The sequence below is a fragment of the Diadema setosum genome, chromosome 19, assembly GCF_964275005.1.
Source record: "Diadema setosum chromosome 19, eeDiaSeto1, whole genome shotgun sequence".
Lineage (NCBI taxonomy): Eukaryota > Metazoa > Echinodermata > Echinoidea > Diadematoida > Diadematidae > Diadema > Diadema setosum.
Window position 1 is genome coordinate 25,294,934 of NC_092703.1, and position 19,812 is coordinate 25,314,745.

Here is a 19,812-nt window from a genome sequence, read left to right on the forward strand (position 1 = left end):
GGCATTGGGCAATGGTACGCAGTGAGCAACAACCGAGAGGTTGTATTTCGCAATACAAGCCCAGTAGCTATATATATCATATCTATATAGTAATCGGCATGTAGTATTATACATTATACACGCCATGCACTGATTAAGTATTATTCTTTTTAGGTCCTAATTAGTGATTGATAATTGAGTTATTATTCGAATAGGTTTAAGTAGAATTATACCTTGGTCCAAGGATTTTCATTACACCTTTTAAACAGTTCCAAACTTCATGATAAAAAAGTAATACAATATTCTTCTTGTCTACTTGTGTTTTCTAAATGAAATGCAGTGACACATGATAGTGTGCTTGCTATGTTCGCCTGTTCCCTAAAAGCGCATTATAATTGCCAAACCCTTGCACCCCAAAACTAATCAAGCATGCATGGATCTATTTCAGCACCAATTACACATCAATGTCACCTTATATAATCATGCGCAGGTGCATGGGATTTATGTCTCAGTCCCAAGGTCCCCTCGAGGTGCCCACAACAAACAAACAAACAAACAAACAAACGATTGAACAAACAAACACACACATAATACACCTTTATGTATGTATATGTATGTTATTATATACATACATACGTACACATTATAGCAATAGTGATTATAATCACAATGATAATTTGACAAATGTATACTTTGTATTTTAATGTATTACTTTTCGTTGAATGGAAATAAAGTATAATTGATTTGAGATTGAAATTATGATAACGATGCTAAAGCAACAACAGTAGAACAATTGATAATCGAATTACAGCTGCATGTTTACAAAGTTGGTTCACTATTGTTAACACTCAGAATGTATGCACAGTGAAAGATGATGAAGGTGTCTCATATGGGAATCAATTTTAGCTGCTTCATACGTGTTGCACTCTATCAAAGTCTTGCCTATATAGCAAAGTGATATGTAGGGTGCCTTTTGCTGCAAATGACGTATTCAGATGCGACATGTTTGATAACTGTCATCAATGTCTAGAAGAAGAAGAAGAAGAAGAAGAAGAAGAACAACAACAACAACAACATCAACACACGATATAGAGTTGGACACACTGCCCAAAGTCCTTGGCACAAAAAAAAAGTTATGATGTCTCTTGTTTTGTCTTTCGTATGATAGCTTGTATCATTATTTAAAACCTACGCGAAATTTGGAATACGAATCAAGTCAACATATCAAACAATGAAATACTGAGTTTTCCTGAACATTCTCTGTTCATTGCATCCTATCTCAATTAAATACATCCCTTTTTCTCTTCTTGTGTGTCAAACGTCGGGCAAACAAAAACGTATTTACACAATCATGATTGTGTATACAGTGTATAGATGAGGCTGTACCCGCGTCGCTCACGTATAGTCTGTTCAGGGAGGACAGTGGCCTCCCTGGTCTGTTGAAGCACTGCGATAAAGAATACTGGGTATTCCCAAAGAAAGAAATTTGTGTGAGTGAGTGAGAGAGACGTGTCATTCTATGTATACTGATATAGTTGTGTGTCTGTGTGTGTGTGTGTGGGGGAGGGGGGTGGGGGATGTGGCTAAAAGAATGCAGAAAACAGCCTTGACAATATTGAAGCCCTAGCAGCATTTACAGTTTGGCTGCCGATCCGACAAAACAATAATTTTTGATCATGGAGAACATAGAGCAGATTTTGAGGACCATCCTCGCCGTGAGGACGGTCGAAGGCTTCGAGACGCGGGGAGGGGGTTTTATGAGTGAGAGCAGGAATTTCAAAACGGAGAGAGGGAATTTCTTCGTGAAAGTCAACACCAAAAGTGAGGTGAGACTAAAAATTATGCATAACTTACCTGGCGTCTTGTGGTATGTCTGCTTTCATTCATTCATCCTTCAAACGAAAAAAAATGACCCGTTTTGAGTCATGTCTCGCCGATCTCATAGCTATTATGAGTGTATAACGGTAATTTTGTCAGCCGGGTTGCCTCCGATGTTTTATCGTATTTCATGCGCTCTGCTTCGTATCAATCAGGGAAATGCACAAATTCTTCGATCTTCAATAACGTAGGCCTACATTTTGTTTTCATTGCACTGCTGTCAAATATAGGCTATGTGGAAAACGTGAAACATTAGAACTACTCCAATTTTTACTTGGTACGTATGTAAATATGCTATGATGATAATACTATACACGTATATATGCATATGTTTGTATACATAATATGTTTATATATGCATAATTATATGTATATATAGTTAATCATATTGACCAGATATGATCGACTTGATTTGAAAGTGATGATGGCTGTGACTCATCATTGGAGGGACATTGCAACTTGCCTCACATAGCCAGGGGTATATAGCGCAATGTTTTCTTTGCCTACGGAGCCGACTTCATGACATTGGCTAAGAGCTTGCACACGGAAACCAGTCATCGCGTTGCATTTCGCAATGCACGTCTCATGTCAAAGCCGATATTCCGCCACCGCCCACTAACTTATGTTGATATGTATGGGACCGAGACACCACCAACAAACACCGTATGGCACGATTGCAAACCCTCAATAGCTTTTATATATATATATATATATATAGTTGATTTGCCTGCGAATATAATGAACGAACGCACGACTAAACAAACAACTAAACGGGTTTTTCATACAATGCCATTGCAAGCCAATAGACGCGAACCGAAGATAACGTTGTGCATTCAATACCTGTGCAGTGTAAAACAATGCGAACTCTGTAATGAGCAACGATATCAGGGAAGCGTTGCTGAAACAGAATAACTGTTTGTGATAGAAACGCATCTCCGTGGAAACCACCTAAAGGTCGTTATCAATATCTAACGGCACATTCCTTCCAGTGATTGATTTAATAGGGCCTACATTGAGTGCTTGTGTTGACATGGAAATTTAACGTTTGGTGGTTGGTTCCAACACAGATGTAGGTATGCGGGACACTGTCTAGACTATAGTATATAGTGAGATTACGTCTGCCAAAGGAATGTATATGCTTTTACAGCCTGTAAATTTTTACAATCGACATTAAATTTCCTACCTCTTAACAGGTAGGAAATTTAATGTCGATTGTAAAATTTTGCACTGGGATTTAGGTAGAGAGTAGAGAATATCATAAATTCTTCTTACAATGATCACTGCGTGCAGGATACTAAGTGAACAGATAAAGTATTCCGTGTACGTATACACAATATTATAGCCTCATAGTAGTATGAATCGCTCTTTGGTATGAATGAATTCCGTTATATTGTGTTACACATGTGAAATGCAGTGCAATATTTCTTGCTGTGGTGATCACTGTTGTACCATTGGGTACACGTGACGAGACCGACACCCACGAATCATACAGCCCACGAGTCACACAGCTCACGAGTCATACAGCCCATGAGTTATGCAGCTCACGAGTCATACAGCCCATTAGATCGACAATAAACTATATAAGGCCAACGAGACCGACACACTGTATATGTCGAACTCGTGGGTTGTTTTTGCGTAGTGTCGAACTTATGGGCTTTATTTGCCTAGTGTCGTACTCATGGGCTGTGTGAATAGTGAGCTGTATGACTCATGGACCTGTTTTCAATGTCGAACTCGTGGCCTGTATGATTCGTGGGTGTCGGTCTTGTGCATGGGATGACCCTGTACCATTGACAACAACTTGGGGAATTGTCAGGACTGATATGCGTATATGAGTACAAACAGACTGTATCATTTCGAGTGTGTGTTCTGCAGGAAGCGATTGATAAGAAAACATAATGAGATATTAAATCGGTTTATTAATTTCGGCTCATTTTTTTTAATATTATTATTTATACAAAAAAGTAATGCTGTGAGATACATGTAATAACCTAGGCCTACTTAATGTACTATTTCAAGATTCCGCTATAGGTTCAAGACAGCAGAAGAAAACACATTGAACCAACAAAATCCATTTTTTAATGATGCAGTCATTTTAATCTTTAATGACTATTTGGGTCGAATACTTTTCATTGTTGATAACTCCACAATGAGCTTAAAGACAGAGCATACATTTTATTTGTCCAGGGTCTTTTCATGTTCCTTGTCACTGACAATGAATCTTTTTCAAGCTACCACTGACAATATCACGCTGGAAACATTCATATTCACTTGCATCAATGTGGAAGAAATTGAATTAATATTATTGGCGTGCTGAGCAAATTAAAACATTTTATCACATGTCATTTTTCGTAAGAATCTGTGGCATGATTACTGTTATTTTATTTGAAATAATTGATTGATTTATTCATTTACTAAATTATTTGTTTACTGTTCATTCAATTAATTATTCAGTCAAGTATGTGTGTATGCATGTATTATATATATATTTATTTATCTATCTGTTTATTTTTTCAATTATTACTTTCTTTAAATTCTTTAACTCCTTTAGAAGAATGAAAATATGCCGAAAGAATCATCATCAAAATAAGTTTATACCAACCGCAACAAGTGCATCGTAAATATACATGAATCTTTACAGATCGGAAACGTCTTGATGTCCGACGTAACCAAGTTTAAATCTTTTGAATATTTGACTCCATGCAGCGAACTCCATTTCTTGGTGTTGCCTCTTTAAAGGGATCGTATAGTCTTGATTGAGACCTAACTTCTGGTTTAAAACTTTGTGTGTGTGTGTGTGTGTGTTCGTGTGTGAGATAATGGGAAACCTCTTACGAAATGTGAAAGAGCGTGTAATTACAAAAGGAATTCAACGTTTATTTGATGAAAATTGGTTTTGAAATGGATGAGATATCCAAAGCAGAGCGATCCGAATAAAAGGTGGGATCCACCTTTTACGATCGCTTTGTTTTACTATGTTTTTGGATATCTAAGCCATTCTAAAAACCGATTTTCATCACATTAACTTTGAATTCTTCTTTAATAGAATGGTATGCTCTGCACAATTTCATAAGTGGTTTCTCATTATCTCGCAAAAAAAATTAAAAGCCTTACCCTCATCTCCACAAATACCCTACTATCCCTTTGACTTCCTTTTGTGTTTTGTGAACAAGCAGAATCTATATACTGATCATAGCCAGCATGCTATCATTTACGGTAGAGGATTGCGAAATCTGGAAACTCACTTGGCTGAATGAACATGAAAACGTCCAATATGATCTTTTGCTTTGCAACTGTGGGAGAGGAGAAATCCGCATAGAATAAATGATAAAAACGGTTTATTCATAGATGTTCCTGTGAACAAGCCCAATGCTGGTTCTCTCCAAATTGATTCCTCGGGCAAGAATTCCCTCTACTACAGCTGTACCCGGCGGGCATGATGGTTGTCAGGTCACTTTATAGTGATTAGAGCCTGCAGGGGGTTATGGTCCATTGCAACTAAATCTATGTCTATATCATAATCCATGTGATAAATATGTTGTTATGATTCTCGGTATATGCTAAGTCTATCTGCAATTATTTTGTTGTTGTTATTATTGACATATACATTTTTTGATATAATAATGATAAGTTTAAAAAAAAGTCTCCGTTTTTTCCGTCTCTCTTCATCGATATAATTTTCTGATCAATTGACATCCCAATCCAGAACTCCAACAGCTGATGTGTACATGCTCCCAACTTACCCAACGTATTAGTTGTCAACGTACGCAAGTTATATACATTTTATTATCAGCAATACAACACGTTAAAGCATATTATGCAGGATGTATTGTTACTCAGGGCGAATTGTATAGTCTGTTTTTTTCGTTCAGGATGGGATCTGCAAAAGGGTGCCTTCTGAACTAAATACAATATCAGTTGAGCATAATATTCATCTCCACTCACGCAGTGTTCCGGCTCTACAGTGTTTTACAATGTATGTTAACTTGTATTTTGTTTGAATTTGGTGTGTGTCTTTCGCTAGAGTTGTCCTTGGCAACCGCGTACTTGCCCTATATACTGGCGGTTGGCGGTCCCAGCTTGATATGTCTCCTCTTCTGTCATAATATAATACTGAACGAATATATATATATATATATATATATATATATATATATATATATATATATGTTCCTTCTACTGAATGGATAAAGAATAATTTCCGGAGTTTTATTATAACTTACTTTGTTTATATTAGTATGATTATGACAAACTCTTTTCTTTATGTTTGTGCTAATCAAGATCGTATTAATGTTATGTATAGGACGACCCTATTTTCTTTTGTAGATAACGTTATGTCAAGAGACAACGATACAACGTGTAACTGGAATATTGCCACAATCTCCACAGTCAAATTGTTCTCTATTGCCCTCTACCGGTGCCTTCGTAGACTCAAGCAGCGGACATCACGCTCACCCTTTAGTACGCAATTCAATAGACACAGCATTCAATTCAATTAATGATGACTTTTTTGATTTGGCAGGACCTTCTTTTGTACAAAACGAATCAAATATCACTCAGAATGACAGTTTTTTTATTTTTAATAATTATGTTTCCGACAGTTTTAACTCATCGCCGCAAGAATTAGATTATGATTTTGACACAGAGAACCAATTGCAAAGTCCGTCTTCTGAATATCTAACTCAAACCCAATTTAATAATGTTGTCAAGGAGTATGATAATACTATTTTTTCTCTTCTACATTTTAATATTAGAAGTATCAATAAACATTTTGAAGAACTGAGGCTATTTTTAGATAGTCCCATTATGCACAATATCTCGGCGGTAGGTTTAACCGAAACCTGGCTTTCTCATGACTCAAGTCGTCCATTCGCTCTTGACGGGTATGATTTAGTGGTTAATAACAGACAAAATTGGGTAGGTGGAGGTGTTGCCATATATGTTTCACAAAATTATGATTATGTAGTTCGTGATGAGTTTAACAGTATGACTGATTTCTTTGAGTCTTTATTTATTGTTCCTGGCAGTAAAAATATAATCATAGGTATAGTATATAGACCACCAAGCGCGAATATCAAATAATTTTTGGATTATCTTTCGGATTTGGTTAAAAACCCACTTTTTATTAATAAAAATTGTTTTATAATGGGTGATTTTGATAGGGATTTAGTAAAACAAAATAATACGTCGTAAGATTTTTTTGGAAATATTTTTATCTGCCTCTTTCTTACCCTTAATATCTAAACCCTCACGTATAGTTAATGAATCCGTTTCTCTTATTGATCATTTTTTTTTGTAACATTCTTCCTCCTCCCGATTCTTTTGTAGTACTCTCAGATATCACGATCATTTCCCCCATCTTGATTGGTTTTTCTTTAAACGAGACAGTTAATAATAAATACAACCGTTTATTTAAACGAAGAATCACAATGAAAATATAGCCAGGCTAGGTGCTAGTTTAGACACTGCAGACTGGTCCTGTATTTTTTATACAAATGACGTTAATTTAATTTTGTCTTTTGAATATTCTATGAAGATATTTAACCAACATTTGGACATTTGTATTCCAAAACGTAGAGAAAAATCAGCTAATTATAAAAAAAAAAATACCTAGGCTTCCATGGATTTCAAAATCGCTTATGCGTTCAATAAATAGAAAGAATAATTTTTATTACAGATTTAAAATGAAACGTACTGAGCAATCAAAGTTGAAATATATTAGTTATAAGAATACTTTGACGAAAATTATACGTATAGAAAAGAAAAAAATATTATACTAGCCAATTACAATTTTACAGTCATCATATGCAAAATACATGGAAAGTGCTAAAGCAAGCCATGAACATATCAAATGTCAAGCCAAATATTACAAAAATTAGATTCGATGGTGAAATTTTTGAAGATCCTCATCAAATTTGTAATATTTTTAATAATCATTTTTCTTCAATTGGGGAAGGCCTGACAAGAAATATTCCTCCCTCCACAAAACATTTTTCCGAATTTTTGGGCCCACCAAATTTTAATTCAATATTTTTTAATCCTACATACACTCAGGAGATAATTAATATCGTCTCTGATTTTAATTCCAAAAAAAGTGCTGGACACGATGACATCAGCAATTTTCTTTTAAAGGGGGTAATATCGTCGATTGCGGATCCTTTAGCTCATTATATTTAATTTATCTCTTTTTAACGGCACCGTCCCTGAAAGTATGAAAACAGCAAAAGTCATCCCTTTGTTTAAAAAAAGGTGACAAATTAGACGTAAATAATTACCGACCAATTTCTTTGTTAAGTGCATTGTGAAAAATTCTTGAAAAAATTATTTATAAAAGAACTATTAATTTTTTAAATCCAATAATGTATTATCGAATTCTCAGTTTGGATATAGGGAGAAACATAGCACTACACATGCATTATTGAGTTTTGTAGAAAAAGTGGCACATGCTATCGACAAATCTTCTCATCTGATAGGTTTGTTCCTGGACTTCTCCAAGGCCTTCGACACCATTAATCATGATATTTTACTTAACAAATTACATCATTATGGAATGCGTGGGAAGGCCTTGGAGTGGTTCAGGACCTACCTCATGAACAGGAAACAATATGTCTCTCTAAATGGTTGTAATTCACAAATGTTAGATATTAAATATGGGGTTCCACAGGGAAGTTTATTAGGTCCACTATTAGTTAATGTTTACATATTTTTGTTGATCATCAGATGTTTTTTCTTTTATTTTCTTTGCAGACGACTCAAATTTATTTTTTTTCCCACGATAATCTTTTTACCCTTGTTCATACAATAAATTCAGAATTAGAAAATGTTGCCTAGTGGATAAAAGCAAATAAGCTATCTCTTAATCTTCAAAAAACAAAATATATGCTTTTTAGCAATTCTACTGAGGCATTACCTGTTGACATTGTTTTAGATGGTACTCCACTCGAAAATGTTTCCCATGTAAAATTTCTTGGAATAATAGTTGACAATAAGCTTTCATGGAAATTTCATATTGACAGTATATGTAAAATTATTTCACGTAATATTGGTATAATTAATAAGCTTAAATTTTGTTTTCCTTTGTCGTCCCTGCTTATATTATATTCATCTTTAGTATTGCCATATTTAAATTACGGTATTCTCTCGTGGGGAAATGCATGATAAATTATAAAACATTTTTAGATAAATTACTTTTATTGCAAAAGAAATCACTCCGTATCATATGTCATACTGCATTTTTGTCTCATACTGACCCACTATTTTATGAGCATAAAATATTGAAAATTAATGATTTGCATTTGTTTAATTTAGGAAAATTTATGTATAATTTCAACAAAAATAATCTTCCAAATGATTATATTCGAAACAATGTTTCAAAGAAATAAATCCTTTCACAATTATCCAACTAGGCGATCAAATGACTTCCATTTGCCATTTCTGAGAACTTTGTTGGCTCAAAACACATTCATCTACGATGGGCCAAAGTATTGGAATTCACTTCACAACAATATTTATTACAAGCTCAATCTCTGAACTCCTTCAAGAATAAATCAAAATTATTTTTATTCAAATCTTACAACATCCAACCGAGTTAGTTTCGTTTAACCATATTAGACAATTAAAAAGAATCTATTTTTTTTCTCTTTTTTTTTTCCTTAAGTCCTCCTTATAATCATATTCCTGCCAGTGATCCGCATATATCGATGTGTCTATTCTCTCTTTCTCCTGCATTCTTACCAATATAATTATGCATTAAAAAAATTTTGCACTATGTTCAATCCAGGTTGTATTTCATCACTTATTCTACATCATGGAATCCAGATTGCTTGCGACCACGATGGCACGTGCTGTAGTTTTCCCCCTTTTTTCTTATTTTTTTCGTTTTCCCTTTCCAATTATTTTGATGTCAGTTGACATCGGTTCATTTTATTTTGTTTCATATTGCTGTCTTGTGTATTTCCTGAGGGTCCCATATTGTACAAGCTCTGCTTCTTAGTGGGACCCTCCACTTCCATCCTCATCATAAGTTGACTTGTATTATACGCTTTATGTATATATTAACAAAGACATGATTGCGTTTTTTTTATCTGCTTCTCATTTTCATATGTACTTTGTCAAATCACATTCTGCAATTATTACAAATATCCTGTACATATGCAATGTATATAATTTCTTTTATTTTCGTTTATTTGATGGAAGTGAAAATGAATTTGAATCTTGAATCTTGAATCTTGAATATATCCCGTGGATTAATAACTCCCACACCGTATAAATGTGTGGGTTTATAATTATACAAACTGTTATGAGAGGACAGCCTTTGAACTCTGCATAAACTACTTCTACACATCATGCATATGTCATACCATGGAGCTCGATTCCATCGACTACACACTGATCGTGTCATCAGGGAAAATGTGGACGCATCTGGAAATTTTCATGTTTTTACCCCATAAAGAACTGACTGTTTTGCGCAATATCACATGTCACATATTTGTACCTGTGCCAATGCAGAGCTTATACTGATCCTGTCATTGGTTTTTTGCTACTTGGTCTAATATCAGGTGGTCTATTATACCTCCCAGTTCGTCTAACACCAGTACGGCTGAACTCATTGGTTTACTGTCAAGTTCGTATAATGCCTGCTTGGTCTAATCCTCACTTGGTCTAAAGCCCATTTTTGCTAAGTATCTTTTTCGTCTAATGACCAGATGGTCTAATCGCAATTTTGTCACCTTGTTTTTTCCCATTTTGTGTAATAAACTGTGAGTTTTAGAAGAAATGGGCATATCCCATTTGGAAGTAGACCAACTGGTAATGAGGCCAAGTGCCACTTGGAGTAAATGGTCATTAGACGAAATGGTTGAAGACGAAGCGGGATTAGACTACTACGAGACCAAATGACCATTAGACGATGTGGTAGTAAACCAAGTAATAGATCAACATGTCGTTGAAGGTATCGACCAGCAATCCAAGCTAAGGCTATGCGTGTGATGGCGATCTACTGTTTATTTTCCTCCTCTTCAAACAACCTGATATGGTGTAGTGGTTATGCCACCATGCATACATGTGTCAGGAGGAACTTACTGCGCAACTTTACTCTAGTATAGACCACGTAAACAACACAGCGTGAAGATTTTTTTTTTTTTTGATTCAAAATGCAATAAACAAAAATTTGATTCCTCTGCGGGTTCTATGTTTTCTGACAAATCTCATCATAACGCAATGCAACATAAATGAATTATCTGCTTATATACTTAAATCAAATATTCCACGGAATTCATTAGATTAAATCAAACTCATCAAACTCCCTGTTACAATTATACTACACTTATACTACTGCCTACGGAGCTCCTGTTACTACCAACTCTCAGGTGTTATCTCGCCGAGTTCGGTGTCCTATGACGTCGCTGGAGGGCGCCCTCGTGCGTCTTGTAGATCGCTAGGGTGCAGCGTCGGTGCCGACGTCGACCAGTCTGGCCCAGCCAGTGATGACAGCGTCTCTGTTGACGACCGTGACTGTGCCACCGAGCAGCGGCTGGTCCCGGACTCAGCTCGTAGTAATGCGGCTGTCTCAGCTCGTAGCACTGCGGCTGTCTCAGCTCGTAGCTATGCGGCTGTCTCAGCTCGTACACTGCGGCTGCCTCAGCTCATAGCAATATAACGATGCGGAGTTATTTCTGCCCTGCACCAGCGCGGAGAGTTGCCGTCTGCCCTCGGAGTTGTCGTCAAGTGCCCCGTCTGCCAATTCCGCTCAACAGCAGGAATACCTTAGCCTCGGAGTATCACAGGTTCAATTTCTCACTCGCTTTCTCCCTCACAGCCTTTTAGCTCGGATCTCAGCGGAGTCTTATCCTGGATTCCCTCCTATTTCGACGAGCCTGGACCCTTCCCAATGGGCACAAACGGTCTTTCCACTCTCGGGTCGGATTAGCTTCTCATCTCTTATTCCTCCTTCACAACTATTTATCTTCTCTCCCGCTCCCTCTCTCGCTCTTAACCTTGCATACATTATCACTCTCCAATCAGTGCGATTCCCTTATTTCTAACCTTTCACTCCCATCCCAATACAATAATAATTAACCTGTAATTTGACTACTCACTGTCGCTTGCATTATCTTTATTCAAATACCGGGGTGCGGCCTTTATTGATAACCAAATGAATCATAACAAAATTCACGGGAAACCCAGCCAAGCATTTCTTACCGTGCTGCGAGAAGGATGCAGCTTGCAAACCATCGATCTCGCCAGCTGTTGGCCTAAAAATGCTTTCTACCTAGACAGTAGCCCACCGTAAACAAGAGGGTAGGAGAAAAGGAGAGAGAAAAAAAAAAAAAAAACCTTCCGTGCCGTTTACCTCTGACACCATGCATACATGTAATGCGCGAATGAACAAAATGTCGCGAAATACACTCCTTCCCCTTTATCTCACGCATAAAATTGCATAATATGTCTTAAAAGATAACTGGCTATATATATAAGACACTTTTATCGAGAGAAAAAAAGTAAAATGATTATTTTAGGTAAAATTTAGGGTGATTTGTAACCATCAGACATGTTGTAGGATATAGTTGCATATACTTCTTTTTATTTTTGATAGGCCCCTATTCACTTTTTCCTATCCATGCTATTTGCTGCAGTCAAGGAGAATGTTCGAGGGAGAACGAGAAAGCCTATTAGCCCTTAAAGCCACCGACACGGTGACGTGTACCACACCCGTGACGATCGTCGATCACCCGGAGGGATCAGGGGCAATCTTTGTTTTGGAGCACCTCGATATACGAGATCTGGACCAGCACGCGGCGGAACTTGGAGAACAAATGGCACGGTATGCCAACTCCCTTACGCTTTTTTGGTGTCAATGATCTTTATTTGATACCTATAATTTCACATAAAATCATTCGAGATGAATACATAAACACAATGTACAATCAGCAATGTTTGATCAACTAAAAAAAAAAAACCAACACATAGACTTTTATACACGTTGCTACAAAAAAACAAAAACAGAAAAAATACCTTCCCTATGCCTCATGCCCTCTATACCTGTCCCCCCCCCATGCATGCAGTACTTGATCATCTCACATCTCAATCTATGCACTTCAATAATCAAAGAATCAAAGAAATTCCACAATATATTCATATCCTGTTATAATATATATCATCTCCATCTCAAATCAAAGGCATTAGCCGTAAGAGAAAGTAGCAAAAAGAGGAAAAGAGAAAAAACACAAATACACAAACGCACGCACACACACACACACACACACACACGCACACACAAAGAAGAAGAAGAAGATAAAAGTTCCGAAATAGTACGAGAAAAATAAGATAATAACAAGTTCAAATGTTGCGCATCTTTTTTTTTTTAAACTGATGGATAATCATTACACGTATATGTACCGCTCTATCTGGATTGGGAGCTTTATAATATTATTCAATGTACCATTTCCAAGATAATTGACTATCACTGATGCCGGAAACCCTATAAGCTGTCATGTATATGGCTGCCGGAATCGAGTGTTTCCTTCAATAATAATAGAATCAAACAGTTGAAAGTTCATGACAGGAATTGCAGAAAATGCAAGTATTTAAAGAAGACCTCCGGATGACTTTCAGATTTTTACATTTGAACAACTATAAATTAGTAATACTAAGGACAGAGTTTCAGATTTTGTGATAATTGGGATGAAGAATAAGAATATTTTCAAAATTTAGAACAAATTGAAATGAATAAGAATGATGACATGGCAGAGTCACCATAAGAATGCATGACTTGGGGCTCAAGGAAGCAGAACAAAAGAAGAAGGCATGCATAAATTATTCACAAGTGAACTCGCAAGCAAACGGTATTGTAATGGAATTACACTGCTACATTTCTGAAATATGTGAACCTCCTATGTCATCATCCCTGTTCAGTGTAATTTGTTTAAGGTTTTTCAAAGTATTGTTTTCTCTGCTCAAGAACCACAATAAATTCCACAAATCTATTCATGGAGTTGTCGATTTATGTACTACATGATGTGAAATTATGAAAATCGTCTGGAATGTCCCTTTAACCGTACACAGGCCTTGATTAGATTAAGACATAGTGCGATACTAAGAATACTATTGCCTCTCATGTTTCCAATTCCAACCTTAGCTTGCATCTCTACAATAGGAAACTAAAGGTCGCGGAAGAGAAAGGTGCGTCGAAAATTGGATTCTTTGACCGGTTAGAAGAGAGCGGTGCTCAGCGCTACGTCTCCAGATTCGGATTCCATACCACCACGTGCTGCGGTTACATTCCCACGGATAATACATGGACCGACGACTGGACGGTGAGTCTATGGTCTAGGGGTCGTTGAGCTTTTACTGGTTATGAGAACGTAAGTCTATCGCTAAAATAGATGAAAACTACAATGCTTTACTTAGTTGGATGGATGACTGAACGGGCAGCATAGCTACTTTAGATGTTGTTTTCCTAAAGTTATGAAGGGATGGCTGGACGGTGGAATATTACAATCGTTAATTATGATAATTATTATGAATGATTTAATTTGATTTTGATTTAATTCGATTTTTTCTGAATTTTGCTTGGACAAACTATCATGATTATGCTTCTGTACTTATATGCCTAGTGAAATATCAATGAAATAAAACATAATTATTAATGATTGTTACGGCAAAGATCTATACGTTCGTAAAACACATTTTTGCTTGAGCCTTTTACGAGTGCACAACGTACGTATATACGCTTCTTGATATTCTGTATGATAAAATGGATCTTTAGTCCGATTACATCACCCTATTTCATCATATATTGCGATTACGTATTACGAACTATTATCTTTAGTGACAAATCATAAAGAATCCCCAAGGGTTCTGCTCAAGGGGCTTACTATAACTTAAATAGGTACTAAATCCTGTTCGTCGTTTTTCGTCTTTGCTTCAGCACTTGTAGATTAACACTGCATAGCTTTGCTATGGCATTCGACTTGTACTTCAGATTGATATAGTCACAACCCATGCGCATATCATGGCAAGCTTAGTGATATCTTGATGTCAACCGACAATAACCACAAAGGAAAAAAAAAGGAATGTCACGGGAAGAAAGAAGTAGAAACAGGCCAAAACTGAAAATAAGTGTCATAAAAATTGTGAAGATTTGTAATTAACTTACTGCATGGAATCACAACGATGAATCAAGGTCGACAAGTCTTTTAACAGTCTCAGCTAGTTGCTCAGGGATATCAAAAGCTGGCTAGCAGACTGTAACTGGAATTGAAGATACCAGAAAGTGAAAAAGCAAACATTGATGGGGTTGTACGTACACACTACATCATGATGACGAGTGCACTTTCACAGTTTAGCTTCTTCACAGTAAAAATTACGCGCCGTCGTTTATGAGATGTATGTCAGTGTGTGCAGTGCATATGGTCCAACAAACTATTCAATATAATCATGTCAGCTACCACTTGTCAACCAATACTATCTGGAGTGCCACACGGCCGAAATCAGATCCAAAATGTGTAAGGCAACGCTATTTTCCAACTGTTCGTCACGAACACTTTATACTCCTTTCAGCCATTTGGTTTCAGTTTCAGTTTATTTTTTCACGCCAGAGTTGACCCTTGCATTAAAGGACAAGTTCACCTTCATAAACATAAAGATTGAGAGAATGCAGCAATATTAGTAGAACACATCAGTGAAAGTTTGAGGAAAATTGGACAATCGATGCAAAGGTTATGAATTTTTAAAATTTTTGTGTTGGAACCGCTGGATGAGGAGACTACTGAGGCTCGTGATGTCATATGAGTACAACAGTATAAAGAAAATGTAAAGAGAATTCAACAATTTTTCACTTTTTTCGCATCATAAAAGAGCACTTGACTTGCCTGTTTCTAAAGGCAATGGGAATAATATCACCCATAACATATGTCAGTAACGAGTCAAGGGAATGTGTTCTTTTTTCAAAAGATGAAATTTTGTGAAATTCTCTGTATATTTTCCTTATATTGTTGTACGCATGTGACATCATACACTGCAGTAGTCTTCTCATCCAGCGGTGACTGCACAAAAACTTCAAAAATTCATAACTTTTGAACGGATTGCCCGATTTTCCTCAAACTTTCAATGATGTGTTCTACTAATATTACTACATTCTCTCAATCCTTATGTTAATGAAGGTGAACTTGTCCTTTAACTATTAAAGTGCCAGGGCCTGTGTCTTGGTCGAGATCACGACGAAAATGCGTAAATGAAGTCATTACATCAATAAGACTTCGGATGCTGAAGTAGGTTATGCGACACCAATTGTTATTATGTAAGTAAACATTTCGGTGCCTAACGATTCATAGCTAAATAAGTGACTGCGTAGTTTAGCAACTAGAGTAAAACGTATTAAGATCCTTCGCCCCTAAAAACAAACGTATATAGTTCCCCGTTTTCTCTTAGCAAACACACAGACAGACAGACAGACAGACAGACACACACATACACACACATACACCCGGACAGGCAGCACTGTCAACACAATACTCGGTATAATACTAAGTACTATATAGTATTGCGGTGGGCTAGGATTCATGATTATAAACCATGGAACTAGCTCCATGATTATACCATTCATTAATGTCTCATTGTGATGTGTGCCGCATCGACGAAGTTCGAACTTCTACAGAGATCGGAGCGAATGAAATTGAAAATCCAATTTTCCAACCCCAGGTATATTCAGACATTAAAGATACTGTAAACTCCCTATTTCGTGTAGCCTTTACTCGAAAGACCTCTTGAGTGTGCGGTGTCGGCGGAAATAGCAATTGTACCGACTTTCAACCTCTGCAGCACAATGTGTTTATCACATTTTGTGAATCTTTATGAATTTTGTCCTATCGCGCGCTTGCCTGTGACCTGCAGAACATGATTTCGTAAAGAAATCGAAGTCTCGCTTATTTCACAGTTCATGATGTTTATGTTGCATTTGAAGAGCGGTTCTGGAGGACGATTCTTTCGCATATAGACTAGTACCTGTCACTTGCTTTAATAGCCTTTTGTCAAGCATCGTGTTGTGACCTCGGTTTATATATATATATATATATATATATATATATATATATATATATATATTGCAATTTTCATTAATGCCTTGTCATACCGTACAGGGGGAGTTTTGCGGTTTGACTGACTTGCGGGGGAAACAAATTTACTCCCAAGAGCTCTCCGCAGTTGGTCCGCACCTGACAGTATCTAGCGCGTAGTTGCCCGGAGGTGCTCACGCAAGTCCGATTTAACCGCAGCAAAGTTTTGAGCATGACCAAAACTTTTTCCGGGTGAGTCGCGGGAATGCCCGTAGAGGTCCACGCAGAACGCCAGTAGGAGGCCCTTAGCGGCAGCACTTCCCAGGCAACTCCCACGCAGGTACTTCGCAGTCCCGTATATGCAGCCAAGATAATGAAATTCTGTGGGATTTCAGCCATTCCATCAGAGGAATTCCTTCACTGAGTTGTCAGCCCCCACGCGACAGGTACAAAGGTCACACAGTATACTCGCAAGTATAATTTAACTAGAACGCGTCCAGCAAGTAAGACACATGCGCTGACTCGCTCAAATCCTTTTCCGCCCTCAGGAATGTCCGGTATGCTAGAAAATCCCTACACGTAACAAGCCCGAGTAGCTTGCCCGGAAAGGTGTGACAGGGCCTAAACACGGTTGCGGGTAAAGAAATATGCGTGCGCACGTCCGGGCGACTACGGTTGAGATACATGCTAGGTACTGTCATGTGCGGATCATCTACGTGGACCTCCGGGTAGTCAAAATTGTTCTTTGCAAGTCGCACGCAAGGCTTGCCCGGAAAGGTGTGACACCGGGCCTTCGGATACAAGCGTAGGCCAAAACTTCAATCTTCAAAATGGGTCGCCGTTATTGTATTGTACAATATTGCCGTGTATTTTATTTTCCGTCACAAAAGATGATATACAAACAGGTTAATATTACATATGGATGGATACTTTAACATAGGGATCAATGACACAACTTAGCGTTGGTTTTCAGAGGGATGCCTTAGATGAGCAATATAAACAAAGCAGTATACAATTGCAATGAAAAATTAAAATAGAATACATGTATTAAGATTGATATTTTAGATAAGACACATACTATGCAATTACTTAGACAAGTTAACCCTTTAGCAACTGAAGTTTCTGTACATAATGGCCTATTGTTCCCTGGACAATATCAATCTCATTTACAATACAACAATATCACTCTCATTTCGACAACTTATTACTTATTATTATTATTATTATTATTATTATTATTATTATTATCATTATTATTTCATCATTTCATCATCATTACCTATTATAATTAAATTATGCAAAATAGATCACAGCATGTCTATTTTTGTCTATTATAAGTTATGTTTATTTGAAAGCCTATTAAGACTTTACCAAGGGACTTGTGTGTCACAGAACTAACTCTGACATACTTCTATTGACCGCTGACCTCTTTCAAATGACGTAATTATAATTACATTCTATATGAAAACAATAAAAATAGTAAAGCAGAAAACTATAGAAAAGCGGACGGGCTGTTTCGGACGGTTTAGGGAATAATCTGACGGGTGGTTTCGGGCGGTTTAGTTACTAATGGGTTAAAAGTAGCGTACAGAAAATAGGGCCTGAATAGTACATTGAGAGATGTTAAATAAACAATCACATACTGCAGAAGTAAAATTTTCTACATCCTTCAAAAACTTCATGTGGACATTAATTGTGTCAAATTCAAGATATGAGGTAGTACATTGCATTGTATCGATTCCCTATAATGATTATGTAGTTTGTTTGTTTTGCTTTTTTTTTTAATTACAATAATCAGTGCGACGCTTCGGGAGAACAATGTTACCTGAGCTGACCTGAGAGAATTAGTGTAAGGAGAAGGAGGGAAAACACCTTTCATGGATGAGGATAACATATTAGTATATTATTAAGGATTGATTTAAATGCGAATATGGTTAAGTGTTTCGTATGTCTAGATTGAAGGAACGATCAATTTAAAGCAGATTAAATTTGTAAAATAGACACACGTTCATAAGGATTTATCCTCGTGATAATTCTCCAAGCACGGTTTTGAAGAATTTGTAATTGTTTAACATACTTCTTATCGCTTGAATTATATGATATCAGCATTGCCAAAAAGGGGCAAGAGAATTTAAAAAACCCAAATCGTTATCTAGTTTCATATGGACATTATAAATGTTGTTATCAGGAAAAAAAACCCCACATAAACCACTGTAAACAGCAGTATCATCTGCATACAAATATTAATGAACTGAACAATGATTTGCAAAGTATCTGAATGAACAATCACTAATAAAGACGATAAACAGAAGGGGACCAAGAATCGATTCTTGTGGAAACCCCCCCCCCCCAAAAAAAAAGAAAAGAAAAGAAAAGAAAAGAAAAGATGTGGACATAATGGAGCTTTGAATTCAATGAAGTACAGTCAAACCTGTCTATAGCGGCCACCCAAGGGATACGGGAAAAGTGGCCGTTATAGACAGGTGGCCGCTATAGACAGGTAACATGTATCATCGTTGTATACGTCTATATATACTTACATATACATGTACATGTATGTGTGTACGTATGCACATTGTGTGTATCATGCATAGAACAGTGCCGGTGTTTATGAAATTGTTGCACAGTACATGATGTAGCATGTGCAGTCACTAGTGCCTTATTGTGACTGAATAAGTGATGAATGCAACGGTGGCGATCACTGAACGTTGCCCAGGAATGACTGGCACGGCTAACAAGCAGAAAAACACGCTGAATTATCGGCTCGGCTACGGCTCCATCGGGTTTTTGGCCGCTATAGACAGGTTAAAATCTACCGCGGGAAACAAAATTTGTGGCCGCTGGCCGCGTTAGACAGGTGGCCGCTATACACAGGGTCCTTAACATTGCTTTTCTCTCGGGG

The 19,812-nt window shown here is 37.0% G+C and overlaps 1 protein-coding gene across 1 annotated transcript in view; it reads left to right on the plus strand.

The window, feature by feature from the left end:
• Positions 1-1,736: 1,736 nt before the first annotated feature.
• LOC140242368 (fructosamine-3-kinase-like) overlaps positions 1,737-19,812 on the plus strand; it is a 35,942-nt gene continuing 17,866 nt past the window's right edge. Inside the window, exons 1-3 of the mRNA XM_072322104.1 lie at positions 1,737-1,805; positions 12,492-12,679; positions 13,994-14,171. Of these exons, the coding sequence (XP_072178205.1) occupies positions 1,737-1,805; positions 12,492-12,679; positions 13,994-14,171 (435 nt within the window). The remainder of the gene's footprint in view (positions 1,806-12,491; positions 12,680-13,993; positions 14,172-19,812) is intronic.